The 18367-nt window shown below is 46.3% G+C and overlaps 1 protein-coding gene across 12 annotated transcripts in view; it reads right to left on the bottom strand.

Moving 5' to 3' along the window:
- The window catches only part of RNF214 (ring finger protein 214), a 47318-nt gene that overhangs the window by 8723 nt on the left and 20228 nt on the right, over positions 1 to 18367 (bottom strand). For 6 of the 12 annotated variants that reach the window (XM_051848915.3, XM_051848941.3, XM_051848922.3 and 3 more), the window contains exons 6-14: positions 14692 to 14831; positions 5061 to 5157; positions 4813 to 4901; positions 2525 to 2615; positions 2194 to 2292; positions 960 to 1336; positions 723 to 855; positions 407 to 511; positions 19 to 114 (exon numbers count right to left, since the gene is read on the bottom strand). In XM_051848915.3, coding sequence (XP_051704875.1) covers positions 19 to 114; positions 407 to 511; positions 723 to 855; positions 960 to 1336; positions 2194 to 2292; positions 2525 to 2615; positions 4813 to 4901; positions 5061 to 5157; positions 14692 to 14831 — 1227 coding nt within the window. The remainder of the gene's footprint in view (positions 1 to 18; positions 115 to 406; positions 512 to 722; positions 856 to 959; positions 1337 to 2193; positions 2293 to 2524; positions 2616 to 4812; positions 4902 to 5060; positions 5158 to 14691; positions 14832 to 18367) is intronic. The other 6 variants (XM_051848947.3, XM_089313012.1, XM_089313037.1 and 3 more) reach the window with 3 other exon arrangements.

Genomic DNA, 18367 nt, shown 5'->3' with positions numbered 1-18367 from the left:
GATGTATGTAGCACCCACCTCTTTGTGCAGCACATGAGTGCATGCCATTGGGTGCAGCTCACTGGGCTGGACAAGTTTCTGGCACATCAGACACAGCTTACAGGTGGCTGGTGCCTGCAGAACAGAGGCAGGATCACAAGGTAAGGAAACTCTGGGCCTCCTTGCCTTTCATGCCCACGATTCCATCTACTATTTCCAGGACAGGCCACAAGGGCAGAAAGATTTTACACCAAAAGAAATGAGTCCAAGTATAGATTCCTTCCTAAAGTACTGGCCTGTTGCTAGAATGGCTAAAAACAAGCAAGCTGACGAGGTAACATTTTCTTCCTGCACTCCACTGTAAACCCACTCCCTCCTCACCCCCAGCTTTGGCATACTCCAGGTGTTCCAAGAAAAGGAGTCTTACATGTGAAGACCTTCCCGGATATGAAACTTGGGCAGAAGGCAAGAACATTGGGGTACTGATTTGGGCCAGTGGAGCAGGGTACAAGGCCCGGATCCGACCAAGTGGCTGTGGGTAGAAACATTGTCAGAGTAAAGGAAGAGTCTGTGTAACACAGCATATGACAAAAAGAAATCATTTACTTTCCACTCCAACAAAGGAAGAAAGCAGACTAAATAACCCTGCTGCAATGCTTCTTCCCACCCCAAATTTTTCTGAAACCTGCCTCTTCCCCAACACCTCAGTAGGCCGAAGTTCTTCCCTAAGAAGCTTCTCTTACCTGAGTACTTGCTGCCACCCGCTCGTGTTCTGCCAGCCGTGCAGCTACCAGCTGGATCAGTTCCTCCATGGTCAGGCCTGCCATGGTGGTACGTGCCGTCTTGATCTGCTGGAGAATATTGGTCATCTGGGCCCTAAGAAAGAAAAATGTTGAGAGAGAGTCTATTCTGTATCCATGAAACCTATCCTAAACATTTTTCTAATAAAGATATTTTGATTAATCCTTAAAGACACTTACTTATTGCACTGTGGAAACCGAGTCAGCAGCTTTTCCAGGATCTTCTCCAGTTTATCTACTGGTTGGGGCCGGGGAGATTCAGTAGAAGCCTTAACACCGCCCAAGCCTGGGGGAGGCGGGATGGAGGCGGCAGGGGGCATGTGTGGACCGTGGGGGCTGACAAGGGAACCCAATCCAGGGCTATTTCTCCCATGGGAGCCAGGAAGGGGTGGGGAAGGCTGGTTGGGCTGGGAAAGGGCAGGGTTCATGATTGGGAAAGATAAGGAACGGGGATCTGCACTGGGCATAACCATGGGCATTGTGACCTGCCCAATGGAGAAGGGCATCCGAGGAGCCAGAGAGGGGTTGGGCTGGAACACCTGAAGCATGAAGTCTGTCTGCAGAAAGGAAGAGGCAGAGGACAAGAGAAAAAGAAGAAAAAGGAAGTTTAGGAGGAGCAGATGCGTGGTGCAGTGGTTAAGATGCCACTTGGAACGTGCAAATTCCATACTGGAGTGCCTGGATTTGAGATCTAACTGTTCCCAACTCCAATTTCTTGCTAACGTACACCCTGGGAGGCAGCAAGCAATAGCTGAAGTGATCGGCCATTTACAAAAGGGATCCATACTGAGTTCCCAGCTTCTGGCTTCTGCCTGTCCCTGCCCAGAATATTGTAGGCATTTGGCTAATGAACAAGCAGATGGGTGGTCTCTGTCTCTCTGGCTTTCAAGTAATTAGGTTTAAGAAACTAGAGTAGAGGCCGGCGCCGCGGCTCAATAGGCTAATCCTCCACCTAGCGGTGCCGGCACACCGGGTTCTAGTCCCGGTTGGGGTGCCGGATTCTTTCCCGGTTGCCCCTCTTCCAGGCCAGCCCTCTGCTGTGGCCAGGGAGTGCAGTGGAGGATGGCCCAAGTGCTTGGGCCCTGCACCTGCATGGGAGACCAGGAGAAGCACCTGGCTCCTGCCTTCGGATCAGCGCGGTGCGCCAGCCGCAGTGCACTGGCCGCAGTGGCCATTGGAGGGTGAACCAATGGCAAAGGAAGACCTTTCTCTCTGTCTCTCTCTCTCTCACTATCCACTCTGCCTGTCAAAAAAAAAAAAAAAAAAAAAAAAAGAAGAAACCAGAGTAGAAATCAATGAGCAACTCTTGTACAGAAAAGGGATTATTCCATTATCTTCATAAAAAGAACAAGTAGAAGACTCTAGCTCTACCACTAACATAGACCAGTGGAATTCCCAAAGCCAGTTCTCTTACCTCTGATGGGGGTGGAGGCAAAGTGGGAGTAGGGATTTGAGGAAGGCTGCTCAGTTTGGCTCCATTCCTCACTAGCTGAATATGACTATTAAACTGGTCCTGGGCAGAAAAGAAAAAAAGAAAAGAAAGGATTATCCTTTATTGCTGAGCTAGTGAGCCTCTCTAGAGGCTTTCCATTATCAAGGAAAAAAGAGAAGGGGGCAGGGCAGGCCCAACAGCAATGCAAAAATAAATAAATAAATGAAAATAAAAAAGCTACCATCTCCCCTTCACCAGAAGTGTTTAAGCACAAACTAACACTGACCAAATGGTCACCCATTACTACACATACCCGAACATTCTTTTTCATTATCCTAACTCCATTCAGTCTCGTCTCCCACTCCTGTTTGGAACGAACTGTCTCCAGTGTTGGAGGAGTTGACCTTTCAAGAAACCAATAGAAATTTACAGAATTAAAAGAGGCCCAATTCCTACTTCTCTGATACCAAAACAGTAGTTAGCTAATGAACTTCTAAGAACAGGTAGGAGCAGGTGCAGAAGCCCAAGATTCTAAGTCACCTGCCTCCCTTAACCATATCATTTTTTAAAAAATTTATTTATTTATTTGAAAGTCAGAGTTACAGAGAGAGAGAAGGAGAGGTAGAGAGAGAGAGGAGAGGTAGAGAGAGAGAGAGAAGAGTTCCATCCACTGTTTCACTCCCCAATTGGCCACTTCTTCAGGTCTCCCACGTGGGTGCAGGGGCCCAAGGACTTGGGTCATCATCTATTGTTTTCCCAGGCCATAGCAGAGAGCTGGATCAGAAGTGGAGCAGCCAGGACTCAAACTGGTGCCCATATGGGATGCCAGCACTGCAGGCAGCGGCTTTACTCACTATGCCACAATGCCAGCCATTTAACTATATCATCTTTAATGGCAGTTATTCAATAAAGAGGACCAACCACAGAGAGAGGGATTTTGTCTGCCTGAACATGCCACAGAAGTCTTCCAAATTCTATGACAGAAAAAAGAAAAATGACTACCTAAGAAACAAACCTCCATGACTGAGGCTATGCTTTGATAGCTCAACATGTTGTTTATTAATGGAAATAATACAATAAAGGTGCAAACCTATAATACTGTAGAAGGGAAGTTAAAGAGTGAGGAAAAGTTTCTAACATGGGAAGAGAAATCACTGAGCAATTACTACACACAAATATAGCCTTAGAGTTCCTGAAGAAAGAATGACTATCATGGCCAGCACCGTGGCTCACTAGGCTAATCCTCTGCCTGTGGTGCCGGCACCCCGGGTTCTAGTCCCGATTGGGGCGCTATATTCTATCCCGGTTGCTCCTCTTCCAGTCCAGCTCTCTGCTGTGGCCCGGGAAGGCAGTGGAGGATGGCCCAAGTGCTTGGGCTCCTGGCTTCGGATCGGCGCAGTGCAGTGCACCGGCCGTAGCATTTAGAGGGTGAATGGAAGGAAGACCTTTTTCTCTAACTCTGCCTGTCAAAAAAAAAAAAAAAAAGAATGACTATCAGATTTGGTGGTCTAAGGGTTCAAAAGCCTAAAAAACATATACAGACTTCAGGACCACTAACACCTTGGAATGGAAAGGTACTAGGGCTGGTGTTGTGGCAGTCATGCAGGGAGAGGCTTAAAATGGAAGCAGGGAGAGTCATTAGGAAGCTCGTACAGGAATCCAGGTAAGAGATATCAGTAGCCCTGAGTGTGGTAGAAAGGTGATAAGAAGCAGACTTTGGGTAGATTTTGAAGAGACGGCAGGACCTGCTGATAAAGGATTGAGGGACAAAGATTGGGAAAATAATGAAATGAAAAACCCTCATAAATTCTTGGATGAGCAACTATTAAATGATGGAGAGATGGGGAAGGCTAGAAGAGGAACAAGTTTGGAAGGAAATTTAAGAATTCTGTAGTATGGGTTCAGCAATGTGGCATAGTGGGTAAAGCTGCTGCCTGAAGTGCTGGCATCCCATACGGACACCAATTTGAGTCCTGGCTGCTTTACTTCCGATCCAGCTCCCTGCTACTGTGCCTGGGAAAGCAGCAGAGGATGGCCCAAGCACTTGTGCCCAAGAATCCACATGGGAGACCGGGAAGAAGCCCCTGGCTCCTGGTTTCAGATTGGCCCAGCTCTGGCAGTTGTGGCCATTTGGGGAATGAACCAGTGGACGGAAGATTTTCTCTCTCTGTCTCTCTCTCTCTGCTTCTGTATAACTCTGCCTTTCAAATAAACAAATAAATCTTAAAAAAAAAAAATTCTGTAGTATGTGGCTGGCCCTATGGTGCAGTGGGTTAAGCTGCCACTTGCATCCCCTATCAGAATGCCATTCTGAGTACCAGCTGTTCCACTTTTGATCCAGCCTCCTACTAAGTCACCTGGGAAGGCAGAGAATGATGTCCCAAGTACTTGAGCCTTTGCCACCCATGTGGGAAACAAGGAAGGAGTTTCTTGTTCCTGGCTTTGGTCTGGCCCAGACTCAGCTGTTGTGGCCATTAGTGGAGTGAACCAGTGGATGGAAGATCAATCTTTCTATTTCTGTCTCTCCCTGTCTCTATCACTTTGCCTTTCAAATAACTAAATAATCTTAAAAAAAAAAAAAAAAGATGGGAAGGTACTCACTTGAGGTAAGTAAGATGCAGTTCTGCCTCCTTTTCTGCTTCTTCTAGTTTCAATACCAGCAATTCTTTCCGGCTCTCTAGTGATAAGATCTAAGGGAACCACACACACACAAATACTTTATTAATTTCACATATACAAAGCTATCTCTACATAGTTAACACAAATGCTTACTGGCTTTTCTTTACATCTAAAATATATACCACCTGGAAGCCCAAGATGAAAGCTTTCAAGACATCAGCTCTTCTTACCTCTGCCTTCCAGGCCCGCTCTGTCTCTTCCATAATGTTCCGATTTATTTCACCATCCTGATTCTTGAGTCTATCCAGTTCCATTTCCCACACCTCTCTGTAAAAAGAAACCAACTTGGTCTGCCAGGTCTGTTACAAGAAGTCTTTAAGTAGTAACTATAAAGTGGTCTACAATTACATAAAGGCCCTACATATGGAAGCACAAACGTTCACATCTCCACTTGCTAAAACAAGGTTACCTACAGCAGGAAAAAAAGTGTATCTTAAAAAGAAATAAAACCCTCACTGAAGGCAGAATGCTCATCTTTGTTGCTCATTATAGCATTTCTCTGATTTCTCACCTGTCTTCTAGTATGGGCCCTAAAGAAGGCAGAAACAAAGTCTATTTAATACTCATCTCTAATTCAGTATTTACCAATTCACTACCAAACAGGTACTGGCTTATGCGTTTCAGATTTTCTTAGCTATAGTAAACATTCTTCAAAAGCAAAAAATGCTTTCTCCATGCCCAGGACTTCTCATTTTCACTGATTTCCTCTCTTCTTACACACTCCCATCCCCATCTCTGTAGTGCAATATTCACACTTCACATTCAAGGTTGGAGTGGTCAACTATCCCAGTATGCCCAGTACTAAGGGATTTTCATAGGATGTGGGAATTTTTTTTTCTTTTTTTTGACAGGCAGAGTGGACAGTGAGAGAGAGAGACAGGTCTTCCTTTTTCCGTTTGTTCACCCCCCAATGGCCACTGCGGTGCTTCTCCTGGTCTCCCATGCGGGTGCAGGGCCCAAGCACTTGGGCCATCCTCTGCTGCACTCCTGGGCCACAGCGGAGAGCTGGACTGGAAGAGGAGCAACCGCGACAGAATCCGGCACCCTGACTGGGACTAGAACCCGGTGTGCCGGCGCCGCAGGTGGAGGATTAGCCTAGTGAGCCACGGCGCCAGCCGGATGTGGGACTTTCTGTGAATGGGACAAGGTGATCACCCTACTCAGAACTGAAGAGGCCATTAAGGAATACAGCCAGCCAAAAGTCCTTATATTAGTCTTGACTATAGTAAGTTTTATAGCTAAAAGCATAGGTTACCCAGATCAGTGGGCAGAAGGGCATAAAAATGTTTATTTTCACTGAATTTTAAAAAAGGTAAAAATACGGGCTAGTGCTGTGACAGTGGATTAAAGCTCTGGCCTGCAGCGCCGGCATCCCATATGAGTGCTGGTTCAAGTCCCAGCTGCTCTATTTCCGATATAGCCCTCTGCTATGGTCTGGGAAAGCAGCAGAAGATGGCCCAAGTCCTTGGGCCCCTGCACCTGCATGGGAGACCCAGAAAATGCTCCTAGCTCCTGGTTTTGGAACAGCTCAGCTCTGGCCATTGCAGTCATCTGGGGAGTGAACCAGCGGATGGAAGACCTCTCTCTCCGGCTCTACCTCTCTCTGTAATTCTTTCAAATAAATAAAATAAATCTTTTAAAAAAAGGTAAAAATAGGAATAATAGCTTGAAAAAGAGTACATCCTAAGAGAAATGTTCCCTTCTTTCTTCAGTGAGAAAAATTTTATTCCCCCTCTGCTCTTTTGGTACCCTTATATACACGAAAAAGCGTAATTCACCTACCAGAAGTTTCTGAGGCCCCTTCTACTCTCATATTCTTGCTTTTGACCCAATTTCTGAGCATTTCTGCTCTCTATTTCATAGATTCAGGGGTGTGTTTTGTGTTACACATTCATTCATTCATTCACACACATTCATTCATTCATTGTCATAAGTCTGCCCACAACTGACAAGGTCTATTTAGCTAATAGAAATGAGTAGCTGGGCATTTTCTTTCGCTCTCCATATATTCTCCTCCCCAAATTAACTTCTTGTCAGAGGAAAAATTCTCTAATAGTTCTTTAGAAAAAGGTTTAAATGTGGGGTCGGCACTGTAGCGCAACAGGTTAAACCCCAGCCTACAGCACCGGCATCCCAGATGAGCACCTATTTGAGTCCCGGCTGCTCCACTTCCAATCCAGCTCCTTGCTAATGTACCTGGGAAAGCAATAGAGGATGGCTCAAGTGCTTGGGTCCCTGCACCCACACAGGAGACCTGAAGGAAGCTCCTGGCTCCTGGCTTTGGATTGGCTCAACTTTGGCTGTTGCAGCCATTTGGGGAGTAAACCAGCAGATGGAAGACTTCTATCTCTATCTCTATCAATCTCTGTAAATCTTTCAAATAAATAAAATAAACCTTTTTTTTAAAAAAAAGTGTCAATGTAGCTGTGTTTTCCTGCTATGACACATAATCCTGAAGTTTCAAAATACATCAGTCAGGATCCTCTTACCACAATATGTGAAACACGTTGGTGAGTTCATCAATAATCCATCTATTTACTCTCTGACAATGGGATAATTGTAGGAAAAAATGAGAGTTGTCTTCTGTGATTGAAGTTATGCTTGAAGATGATAAATGTCCACTAACACCCCTAACTTTCAGAAAATACATTGGTCAACTAGAAATATGCACTTACATTAGAAAAACCCTACCTGTATCTATCCCTTCCACTGAAACCTTTTCTCTAAAAATTTCCAACCAGGGGCCAGCGCTGTGGTGTAGAAGGTTAAGCCTCCGCCTGCAGTATTGGCATCCCATATGAGCACTGGTTCAAATCCCAGCTGCTCCACTTCCAATCTTTCTCCCTGCTAGTGCATCTGGGAAAGCAGGAGAAGTCCTTGGGCCACTGCACCCACGTGGGAGACCCGGAAGAAGCTCCTGCCTCCTGGCTTTGGATGGGCTCAGCTCTGGCTATTGAGGCCATCTGGGGAGTAAACCAGGTAATGGAAGACCTCTTTCTCACTCTGCCTCTCTGTCACTCTGCCTTTCAAATAAATAAATAAATCTTAAAAAAAAGATTTATTTATTTAAAAGGCAGAGTGACATAAGAAAAGGAAAGACAGAGAGAGAGAGAGAGAGAGAGAGAGAGAGAGAGAGAATCTTCCATCAGCTGGTTCACTCCCCAAATCCCTGCAAACAGCCATGGCTGGACCGGGCAGAAATCAGGAACTCTGTCCAAGTCTCCCTGATAAGTGGTCAGAACTAAAGGACTACATCTTCTGTCTCCCAGGTACATTGGCAGGAGGCTGATCAGAAGCAGAGGCAGAACTCTGATATACGACGTGAGCATCCCAAGCAGTGGTTTAACCTGCTGTGCCACAACACCAGCCTCAGCAATTACCACTGAAGAACAGATACATCTTTCCACATAATCAAACAACACCATAATAAACTCAAAGCATCTAACAGATACAATATTATTGCAACATATAATACATATTCAAATTTTCCCAATTACTCCAAAAATGTCCTGCACTATTTTTTTCATCTAATCCAAGATTAAACCAAAGATCATGCATTGTACCTGATGGTCATGTTTCCTCCTTAACTTTTTTTTTTTTTTTTTTTTTTTTTTTTGACAGGCAGAGTGGACAGTGAGAGAGAGAGACAGAGAGAAAGGTCTTTCTTTGCCCTTGGTTCACCCTCCAATGGCCGCCCCGGCCGGCGCACTGCGGCCGGCGCACCGCGCTGATCCGATGGCAGGTACTTATCCTGGTCTCCCCTGGGGTGCAGGGCCCAAGGACTTGGGCCATCCTCCACTGCACTCCCTGGCCACAGCAGAGAGCTGGCCTGGAAGAGGGGCAACCGGGACAGAATCCGGCGCCCTGACCAGGACTAGAACCTGGTGTGCTGGTGCGACAAGGCGGAGGATTAGCCTAGTGAGCCGCGGCGCCGGCCTCCTCCTTAACTTTTATAACTATCTGCCTTTCTAGATGCATTCATGCCACCACTACCATAGTATCAGTATGTACTTCGTAATTATCTTTCTCTCCTAATAAACAATCAGCTCCAGGGCCGGTGCTGTGGCGTAGTGGGTAAAGCCACCGCCTGTGGTGCTGGCATCCCATATGGATGCTGGTTCAAGTCCCGGCCGCTCCACTTCTGATCCAGCCCTCTGCTGTGGCCTGGTGGGACAGTGGAGGATGGGCCATGTCCGTGGGCCCCTGTACCTGTGTGGGAGACCTGGAAGAAGCTCCTGGCTCCTGGCTTTGGATCAGCTCAGCTCCAGCTGTTGCAGCCACTTGGGGAGTGAACCAGAGGATAGAAGACCTCTCTTTCTCTCTGCCTCTCTGTAACTCTGTCTTGCAAATAAATAAATCTTTAAATAAATAAACAAAATAATTAGCTCCTCGAGTGTGGGAAGCAAACTGGACTGGACTGAGTTACTGGAATTAAGACTTATTCTATGCATCTGCTCTCCCACAATATGGCGCTGGGAGAGAAGTAAACAGCTTCCGCACAGCTGCCTCCAGTTCAACCAATAAACTGTAGGACTTGCTCCTGATTGGAGAGCAGCGTACTCGGCGTGTGGGCAGCTGAGTTGGGATTGGCGGAGGAGGACTATAAAGGAGGAGAGAGACGGCATGCACCAGGGAACATCTAAGGGGAACATCTAAGGGGAACACCTGTGCAGCCCCCGAGAAAGCCGGCCGGCGGTGTGCCGCTCCCCTGCGGAAGTGGGGAATGTGGCCAGGGGGAACTGCCCTTCCACGGAGGTGGAAGGGATAGTAGCCAACCCGGGAAGAACCAGCAGCAAACCCGGGGAGGGCCGAGCAGACGAAAGAACAGCGCAGGGTCCTGTGTCGTTCCTCCACGAAGAGGGGGAGCGACATAATGGTGCCGTGACTCGGATAGGAAACCTAGGACGGATATGAAACTTAGGAGGGAAGAAACAGGAAGAACTGGGAAAATATCGGAGAGACTAGCAAACAGCCTAGGGAAAAGCCGGACGAAAAAGGTGCTGGAAGAAGCTATTGAAAGCCTAGGCATAGACTCGGATACGGACTACGGGGGGAAGCTGGGAGAAATCTCTAAGGTCGAAAGCGAAAGTGAAAGCTAGAACAAACAGACTCGGACGCGGACTGTGGGGAGAGGCCAGGAGAAATGAGGGAGGAATATTGTTGGAAGAAAACTTAGGGAAACATACCGGGTAGAGAAAAGTGTTAGGGAAATTGAAGCCGCGGGGGGCAGGCCGAGGCTGAAACGAAAGCCACTTTGGGATTCTCAAGTTAGCCCGGGAATGGGGGGCGAAAAGTTGAAACCAGAAGCTGAAACGTAAGCCTGGTTGGGATCCGTCTGATTAGCCCGGGGAGCAAAGGACGGGAAGCCAAACCGTGGGGCGGAGACGTAAGCTGGGTTGAATTCGCCAGGCTAGCCCGGGGAACTTAGATTGAATGCTAGTGGCGGACACGTAAGCTACGCTGTGTGACTCGCGGAGGCTGCCGTGCGCAGAGAGAGCGTGCGGGGCACAAGTAGATAGGGAACGGGGCTGGCGCGAGGCCGTGGTTCAGACGCGAAAGGGTTAAGTGCGTAACCGCGGAGTGTGCGCGCAAAGCCGAGCCCCGCGCAGATGAGAGAGGCGCGGGCTGAAGCGGCTCAGAGCCGGCGGGGCGCCGAGAAGCAGCCTCGGGGCGGAGCCCGCTGGCGGGGCGAGGCGCCGGGAAGCCGCGCGGAGCCGTGAAGCTGCCGGCAGGGCGAGGCGCCGGGAAGCTGCAGGGATAAGAGAAATAGAAGTTTAGAAGCAAAGTGAGAGAAATACGAATGTTGGCAGACAGAAGTAAAATGGGAGAGATAGGAATGCCCGGAGATAGAGAAATAGAGAAAGAGAAAGGCCTCCCCACAACACAGCAATGTGAGAGCTTGGATTCGGTCTGCCTGATTAAGTGAGGCGATGAGCACCTGCGGCGGCTAGCAGCTTATGCGCCGCAGGTCACCGAAGACAGGCACGAATTAACATCAGTAAGGCTTCCCCACAATACAACAATTAGGAGGCTTGGATTCGGTCTGCCTGATTAAGGCGGTAAGCACCAGCAAGCAGCTCGACCAGAGTATGAGCTGCAGGTCACCGAAGATAGGCATGAACCAACACTAATAAGTCTCCCCCACAATACGGCAATGAGAAAGCTTGGATTCGGTCTGCCTGATTAAGGCGGTAAGCGCCAGCAGGCGGCTCGACCAAAGTATGAGCCGCAGGTCACCGAACACAGGCACGCATCAGCGCCTAAAAACCTCCTCACAACATGGCAAAGAGAGGACCCGGATTCGGTTTGCCTGATTGATAGGACTTGTAAGAACCTGTGGCAACTCTAGCAAGTAGAGCAGAGTGTGTGCCGCGGGACACCGAAGACAGGCGCGTATCAACGCCAAAAAATAAAAAGAAAGGGGGATCTGTGGGGAGCAAACTGGACTGGACTGAGTTACTGGAATTAAGACTTATTCTATGCATCTGCTCTCCCACAATATGGCGCTGGGAGAGAAGTAAACAGCTTCCGCACAGCTGCCTCCAGTTCAACCAATAAACTGTAGGACTTGCTCCTGATTGGAGAGCAGCGTACTCGGCGTGTGGGCAGCTGAGTTGGGATTGGCGGAGGAGGACTATAAAGGAGGAGAGAGACGGCATGCACCAGGGAACATCTAAGGGGAACATCTAAGGGGAACACCTGTGCAGCCCCCGAGAAAGCCGGCCGGCGGTGTGCCGCTCCCCTGCGGAAGTGGGGAATGTGGCCAGGGGGAACTGCCCTTCCACGGAGGTGGAAGGGATAGTAGCCAACCCGGGAAGAACCAGCAGCAAACCCGGGGAGGGCCGAGCAGACGAAAGAACAGCGCAGGATCCTGTGTCGTTCCTCCACGAAGAGGGGGAGCGACACTCGAGGACTTTTTATTCTCCAGGCCCAAAACACCTGGCTCATAGGACTCAATAAATGTTGGCTGAGTGAATGAAACAAAGAGCTATGAACAAGAGATCTGACAGTTACGGACCAAATCGTGTACCTCTAAATACACATGTGGAAGCTCTAACTTCAACTGTAGATGGGGATAGGGCCTCGAAGGAGGCAAATAAAGTTAAATGTGATCATAAGGATAGGGACCTAATCCAATAGGACAGCTGTCCTACAGGAAGAAGAGACATCAGTATTATGTGGACACAGAGAAGGCCATGGTGAGAGCAGTCACGCGCAAGTCAGGAAGAGGGGCCTCACCAAAAAGAAAACCTACATGCAGCTTCCAGAACTATGAGAAAACAAATTTCTGTTGTTAGTCTGTGGTACTCTGTTGTAGCAGTCCCAGGTGTTTAACACAATGATCAAAATCTCTGCCCACAGTTCCTGTGGATGATGGAACACTAAGGTAAACCTACATGACTGCTACAACAGACTCACAGAACACCTATTCTTCCTGCTTCTTGAAAAATGAACCCTACATTTAACAGAAAAAATGACAAAACATTTCTAATGCTTATGATATACATTAAAAAAAAAGCCAGGGCAGGCATTTGGCATAGCAGTTAAGACATTTGGCATTCCACATCAAAGGGCCTGGGTTTGACACTGGCTCCAATTCCTGATTCTAGATTCCTGCTAATGCAAACTCTGGAAGGCAGAGGTGATGGTGATAGCTACAGTGGTTTGATCCCTGCCATCCCCACTGGAGACCTAGATGGAGCTCCTGGGTGGCAGCTTTGGCCAGACTCTGTCCTGGCTGCTGCAGGCATTTGGGGAGAGAACCGACAGGTAATTTCTCTCTCTCTCTCTCTCTCTCTCTCTCTCTCTCTTTCCGTGTGTGTGTGTGTGTGTGTGTGTATGCATACATGCCTACCTGCCTACCTTTCAAATGAATAAATTTTTTAAAAACCAAACTGGATTTCCAAGACCTTGTGAAGCACAGCAAAACTGCTAGTGAAAATCAGTATTGGTAGCTATTTAATCAGACAGACAGGAACATTCAAAGAACATGTTTCACAGGGCCTTGAATAAAATTACAGACTCATTTCCCTAACTGCTGCTCCTTAAGATATCTGCTGCGGGGCTGGCACTGTGGTGCAAGAGGTTAACGCCCTGGCCTGAAGTGCCGGCATCCCATTTAGGCACCAGTTCAAGACCCGGCTACTCCACTTCTGATCCAGCTCTCTGCTATGGCCCAGGAAAACAGTGGAGGATGGCCCAAGTCCTTGGCCTTCTGCACTCACGTGGGAGACCCGGAAGAAGCTCCTGGCTCCTGACTGGCTCAGCTCTGGCCATTGTGGCCAATTGGGGAGTGAACCAGCAGATGGAAGACTTTTTTTTCTCTCTCTCTCTCCTCTCTCTGTGTTTTCTTTCAAATAAATAAATCTTAAAAAAAGGATATCTGCCGCTAAGCTGGTATCTGTATGCCATGCCTCACCTTCCCCACACAGACTATGAAGTTGATGGCAGGGGGCTATGTTGCTGTGGGCAGTGGCACTTGTCTTTCTTCTTTTTCTTCTTCTTCTTTTTTTTTTTTGACAGGCAGAGTGGACAGTGAGAGAGAGAGACAGAGAGAGAAAGGTCTTCCTTTTGCCATTGGTTCACCCTCCAATGGCCGCCGCGGCCGGCGCATCGCGCTGATCCGAAGCCAGAAGCCAGGTGCTTCTCCTGGTCTCCCATGCAGGTGCAGGGCCCAAGCACTTGGGCCATCCTCCACTGCACTCCCTGGCCACAGCAGAGTGCTGGCCTGGAAGAAGGGCAACCGGGACAGAATCCGGCACCCCAACCGGGACTAGAATCTGGTGTGCCGGCACCACAAGGGCGGAGGATTAGCCTAGTGAGCCGCAGCGCCGGCCCGGTGCTTGTCCTAATGGTGATCAATGACTGGGATAGTGTTCTGCTCCGAGTACACTCTTCGTAAGTGCTGAAAAATTACCATCATAGACAACTGACCCATCTTCTAATCACTAGTGTCACTAATTCTCATCAGAACAAGTGACCGGTCCTTAGGCTCTCTCCCACACATTCCTTCCCGTGTTGAAATTCCACAGTTATTATCTTTCAGACATGGGAAATGATTCAGTAAATGAGCTTGTTACTCTTCACCTAGCATTCTAACACATTAGCAAAAGTCAATATTTTCCTGATAATTAAAAATTCATTTTAGTAGAATTTAAATAAAATGACCACAATATTCACAGCACTTTGGTTTCCAAACAGCTCATTTTAAGAAACTTGGAAAATTGAGAATCTAACTAAATTCTATACCTATCCTGCTCTTTTTTTTTTTTTTAAAGATTTATTATTTATTTATTTGAAAGGCAAAGTTACAAAGAGAAAGGGATCCCTAAGACAGAGAAAGATCTTCCATCTGCTGGTTCACTCCCCAAATGGCCCCAACAGCCAGGGCTATACCAGGCCAAAGCCAGGAGTCAGGAGCTTCTTCTAGGTTTCCCACATAGGTTCAGGGGTCCAAGTACTTGGGCTACCTTCCAAAATGTTAATGGAGTTCATTGCTTGAACTTCTAAAAAAATTGTTATAAAGCAATTAAAACAGGTGTTAGATGCATATCAAAATCTTGATCATACTTGGGACTCAACAATTAACTGCTATCATTTCAAGGTAGTAATAAATCTGAAATTATTTCACAAAGTCCTACATGGGGTACTGAGGAAGCTAAAGTCATTGGACAGTTTTCACTGGGGGATTTGTTTTCAAATAAAAATCAGACCACCAGAAAAGAACCTGAAAGCACAAATGGGATTGGCACCTATGTGTACACACACACATGCAGAGGTTTTATTCTTAACATCATTTACCTTCTGCCCTTCTCACAAAGCTTCTCAATTTCAGCTTTCAGATCCTGCTCCTTCTGCAAAAACTCCTTCTTCTCTTTCTCTATCTTCTTCTTTGTTTCTTCTCGTTTTATTGTCACATCCTGAATCGCCTTTAGTATCTCCTGAATCCCACACAATTACAGACACAAACAAAAAAGGCATTAAGTTAGTTCTTCTGATCTACAGATTACTTTGAGCTATCACAAATTCATATACTGACTTTAGTGAATTCAAACTGAATTGAAAGAATCGGTTGATGAGTAGCTCTAAAAGCCAGACCTAAGGGAAAAAGTTACAGTAACATAGATTTCAACTCAACAGGAGAAAGAATTTCTAATAATCACAACTGTTTAAAAATGGAATATGCTGCCTTGTGAAGCAGAAAGTTCTCCATTACAGGTGCTGAAATAAAGGCTGAATGAAACACCTGTCAAGAATGCTGAGAAAAGCAACCCTGTAGCAGGTGGGAGTTTGTTACATTCAACAAATATGTTCTTGTTTTGTTTTGTTACAGTTCTACTACATTGTGTGTAGTGGATTTTCCTTCATTTGTATTCTTACAACTTAACAATAAATATGTATGTGTGTGTGTGTGTGTACATATACAAAAAATAAGTCAAACAGGGACAGGAATTGGGCCTTGTGATTAAGCTGTCAGTTAAGATGTTTGCATCCCATATCGGAGTACCCAGGTTTGAGTCCTATCTCAGCTCCCAATTCCAGTCCCCTGTTAATATACACCTGGGAGGCAGTAGTGATGGCTCAAGGAGTTGGGTTCCAGCCACCTATGTGGGAGACCTGGGTTGATTCCAGCTCTTGGCTATTGCCTGACCAAGCCCCAGGCACTGCAGGCACTTGGACTGCATGAGCAGATAGCAGATTTCTATCTGTCTTTCAAATAAGTAAGTAAATACTTAAAAAAAAAAAAAGTTAAGGTTAATGTTGTGGCATAGTGGGTAAAGCTGCCACTCGGGATCCTAGTATCCCATATAGGCAGTGGTTCATGTCCTGGCTATTCCACTTCCAATCCAGCTCCCTGCTAATGGTCTGGGGAGGCAACAGAAGATGGCTAGGATGTCTGGGCCCCAGCCACCCACATAGGAGACCTGGATTGAGTTCTGGGATCCTGGCTTTCACATGGCCCAACACTGGCCATTGCAGCCATCTAAGGAGTGAACCAGGGGATGAAAAATCAATCTCTCCCTCTCTGTCTCTACCTTTCTCTGTAAATCTTTCAAAAATCAATGTCTTTTTAAAAAAATGTAAAAATTAAAAAAAAATTAAGTTAAATAACACAAAGTTTATAAGATTAAGTTACCCTTGATTTCACAAAACTTCCATCCATAAAGTAATCAATGTCTTAAATGCATTGTGCTACCCTTTCATGTCTTTCTCATAAAAACACATGTATAAGGGAGTCTTCAAAGTGCTCACTGAAAGTACATGTAGTTTTTTAAAAGATTTATTTTTATTTATTTGAAAGGCAGAGTGAGAGAGAGAGAGAGAGAGAGAGCGCGCTTCTATCTGCTGGTTCACTCCCCAGATGACCACAACTGCTGGGGCTGGACCTGGCCAAACCAAGCACCTGGAACTCCACCTGAGTCTCCCATGTGGGTAGCAGGGGCCCAAGTACTTGGGTCATCTTCCACTACTTTCCCAGGTACATAGGAAAGTTAAGCAGCTGAGGCTTGAATCGGCACCCATATGGGATACCAGTGGCATTACAGGCAGCACCTTAACCCACTGTGCCACAACGCTGGCCCTGAAAAACACATATTATGAAAAAATAATGTATAGGTTTCAAATTTTTGTACCAAAATAAACTTGTCTTTTCATCTCTTTTTCCAAGGGTGCTTTTTGAAGTACCCTTGAATACTTAGGTAAATCTGACTTATTACTTTGTATTTCATTTCTCAAAAATATTAGAACATCTTCTGTACATTATCTGCATCATGCTTTTTCTCATTCGTACACACTACAGCAATAAATACAGACACAGCTCAAGAACAGCTGCATAGGGCAGGCATTTGGCACAGTGGTTAAGGTGCATGGGATGCCAGTATCCTGTATTTGAGTGCCCGGTTTGAGTTCCAGCTCTACTTCTAATTTCAGTTTCCTGCTAATTCACATGCTAAGGAGGCAGATTTTGGCTCAAGTATTTGGGTCCCTGCCATTCATGTAGGAAACCCAGACGGAGTTCCTGGCTCCTGATTTCAGCCTGGCCCCATCCTAGCTATAACGGGCATTTGGAGAGTGAGACAGCAGATGGAAGATTCCTGACTCTTTCTTTTTTTTTTTTTTTTCTTTCTGAAGCTTTGTTTATTTGAAAGGCAGAGATACAGAGAGAGAAGGAAGAGAGAGAGAGGTCAAGATCTGCCACCCACTGGTTTACTCCCCAAATGACCACAATTGCTAGGGATTGGCCAGGCCAAAGCCAAGAGCCAGGAGCTTCTTCTGGGTTTCCCATGTGGGTGCAGGGGCCCTAGTACATGGGCATTCCCCTGCTGCTTTTCCCAGGTGCATTAGCAGGGAACTGGATAGGAATTGGAGAAGCCAGGACTCGAACCGACACCCTTATGGGATGCCAGCACTGCAAGCAAAGGTTTAACCTTCTACACCACAGCACCGGCCGCAATCTTTCTGTCTTTCAAATAAAATAAATGCTAAACAAATACATTCTCTTAAAAAAAAGATAAATATGATATCATATATCTAATTTTTCCAACCATTCTTTGCTAAAATTCCATCAAACTGATTCCAATGTTTTTATAATTACACTTCTACTCTATTCCAATTTTAAGATTCATTTATTTTATTTTGAAAGTCAAAGTTACAGAAAGAGAAGGAGAGACGGAGAGGTCTTCCATCCATTGGCTCGCCCCCCCAGATAGTCACAACAGCCAACACTGGGCCAATACTACAAAAAAAGAAATTATTCATTTATTAAAGAGAGATAGCAAGAACTCTCATCTGCTGGTTTATTGTACAAATACCCATGATGGCACTGCACTGGGAGGCTCAGCCAGAAGCCAAGAATTTAATCCAGGTCTCCCATATGGGTGTCGGGTACCCAATCACTTGCGCCAATACCTGCTACCACCTAGGGTCTACATTAGCAGAAGCTGGAGTCAGGAATCAAATCCAGGCACTACACTCTGGGACATGAGTGTGTTAACTGCTAGGCTAAATGCCAGCTCCCGAGCTACTTTTCATATATTTCTGATTTGCTTTTCCTCTTCTGTGAATTTGTTTATAACTGTGATTAGCAAAGTAACACACCCCCACCCCAAGATGTCCACAATCTAAGCTCCGGAATTTGTAAATAAGTTACTTTCCATGACAAAAGGGACTTTGGAGATGTTATTAGGAGAAAAGCACAAGATGGGGAGATTATCCTGGGTTATCTAGTGAGGGCCAATCTAATCACATGAATCCTTAAAGGTAGAGAATTATTTCCAGTTGAGTTCAGAGCAAGATGTGATTAGCGAAGAAGTCAGACAGATACAATGCTGCCGGTTTTAAAGATGAAGGAAGGGGACCATAAGTCAAGTAATGCAGATGACCTCTAAAGCAAGGGTGGGAAACTTCTTTTCTGCCAAGGGCCATTTGGATACTTACAGCATCATTCATTGGCCAGACAAGGTTATCAACTTAAAAA

The sequence above is a fragment of the Oryctolagus cuniculus genome, chromosome 1 (assembly GCF_051225735.1).
Source record: "Oryctolagus cuniculus isolate XC-2025 breed Fujian yellow rabbit chromosome 1, ASM5122573v1, whole genome shotgun sequence".
NCBI classification, from domain to species: domain Eukaryota; kingdom Metazoa; phylum Chordata; class Mammalia; order Lagomorpha; family Leporidae; genus Oryctolagus; species Oryctolagus cuniculus.
This window is presented reverse-complemented; position numbering and strand designations above follow the sequence as displayed.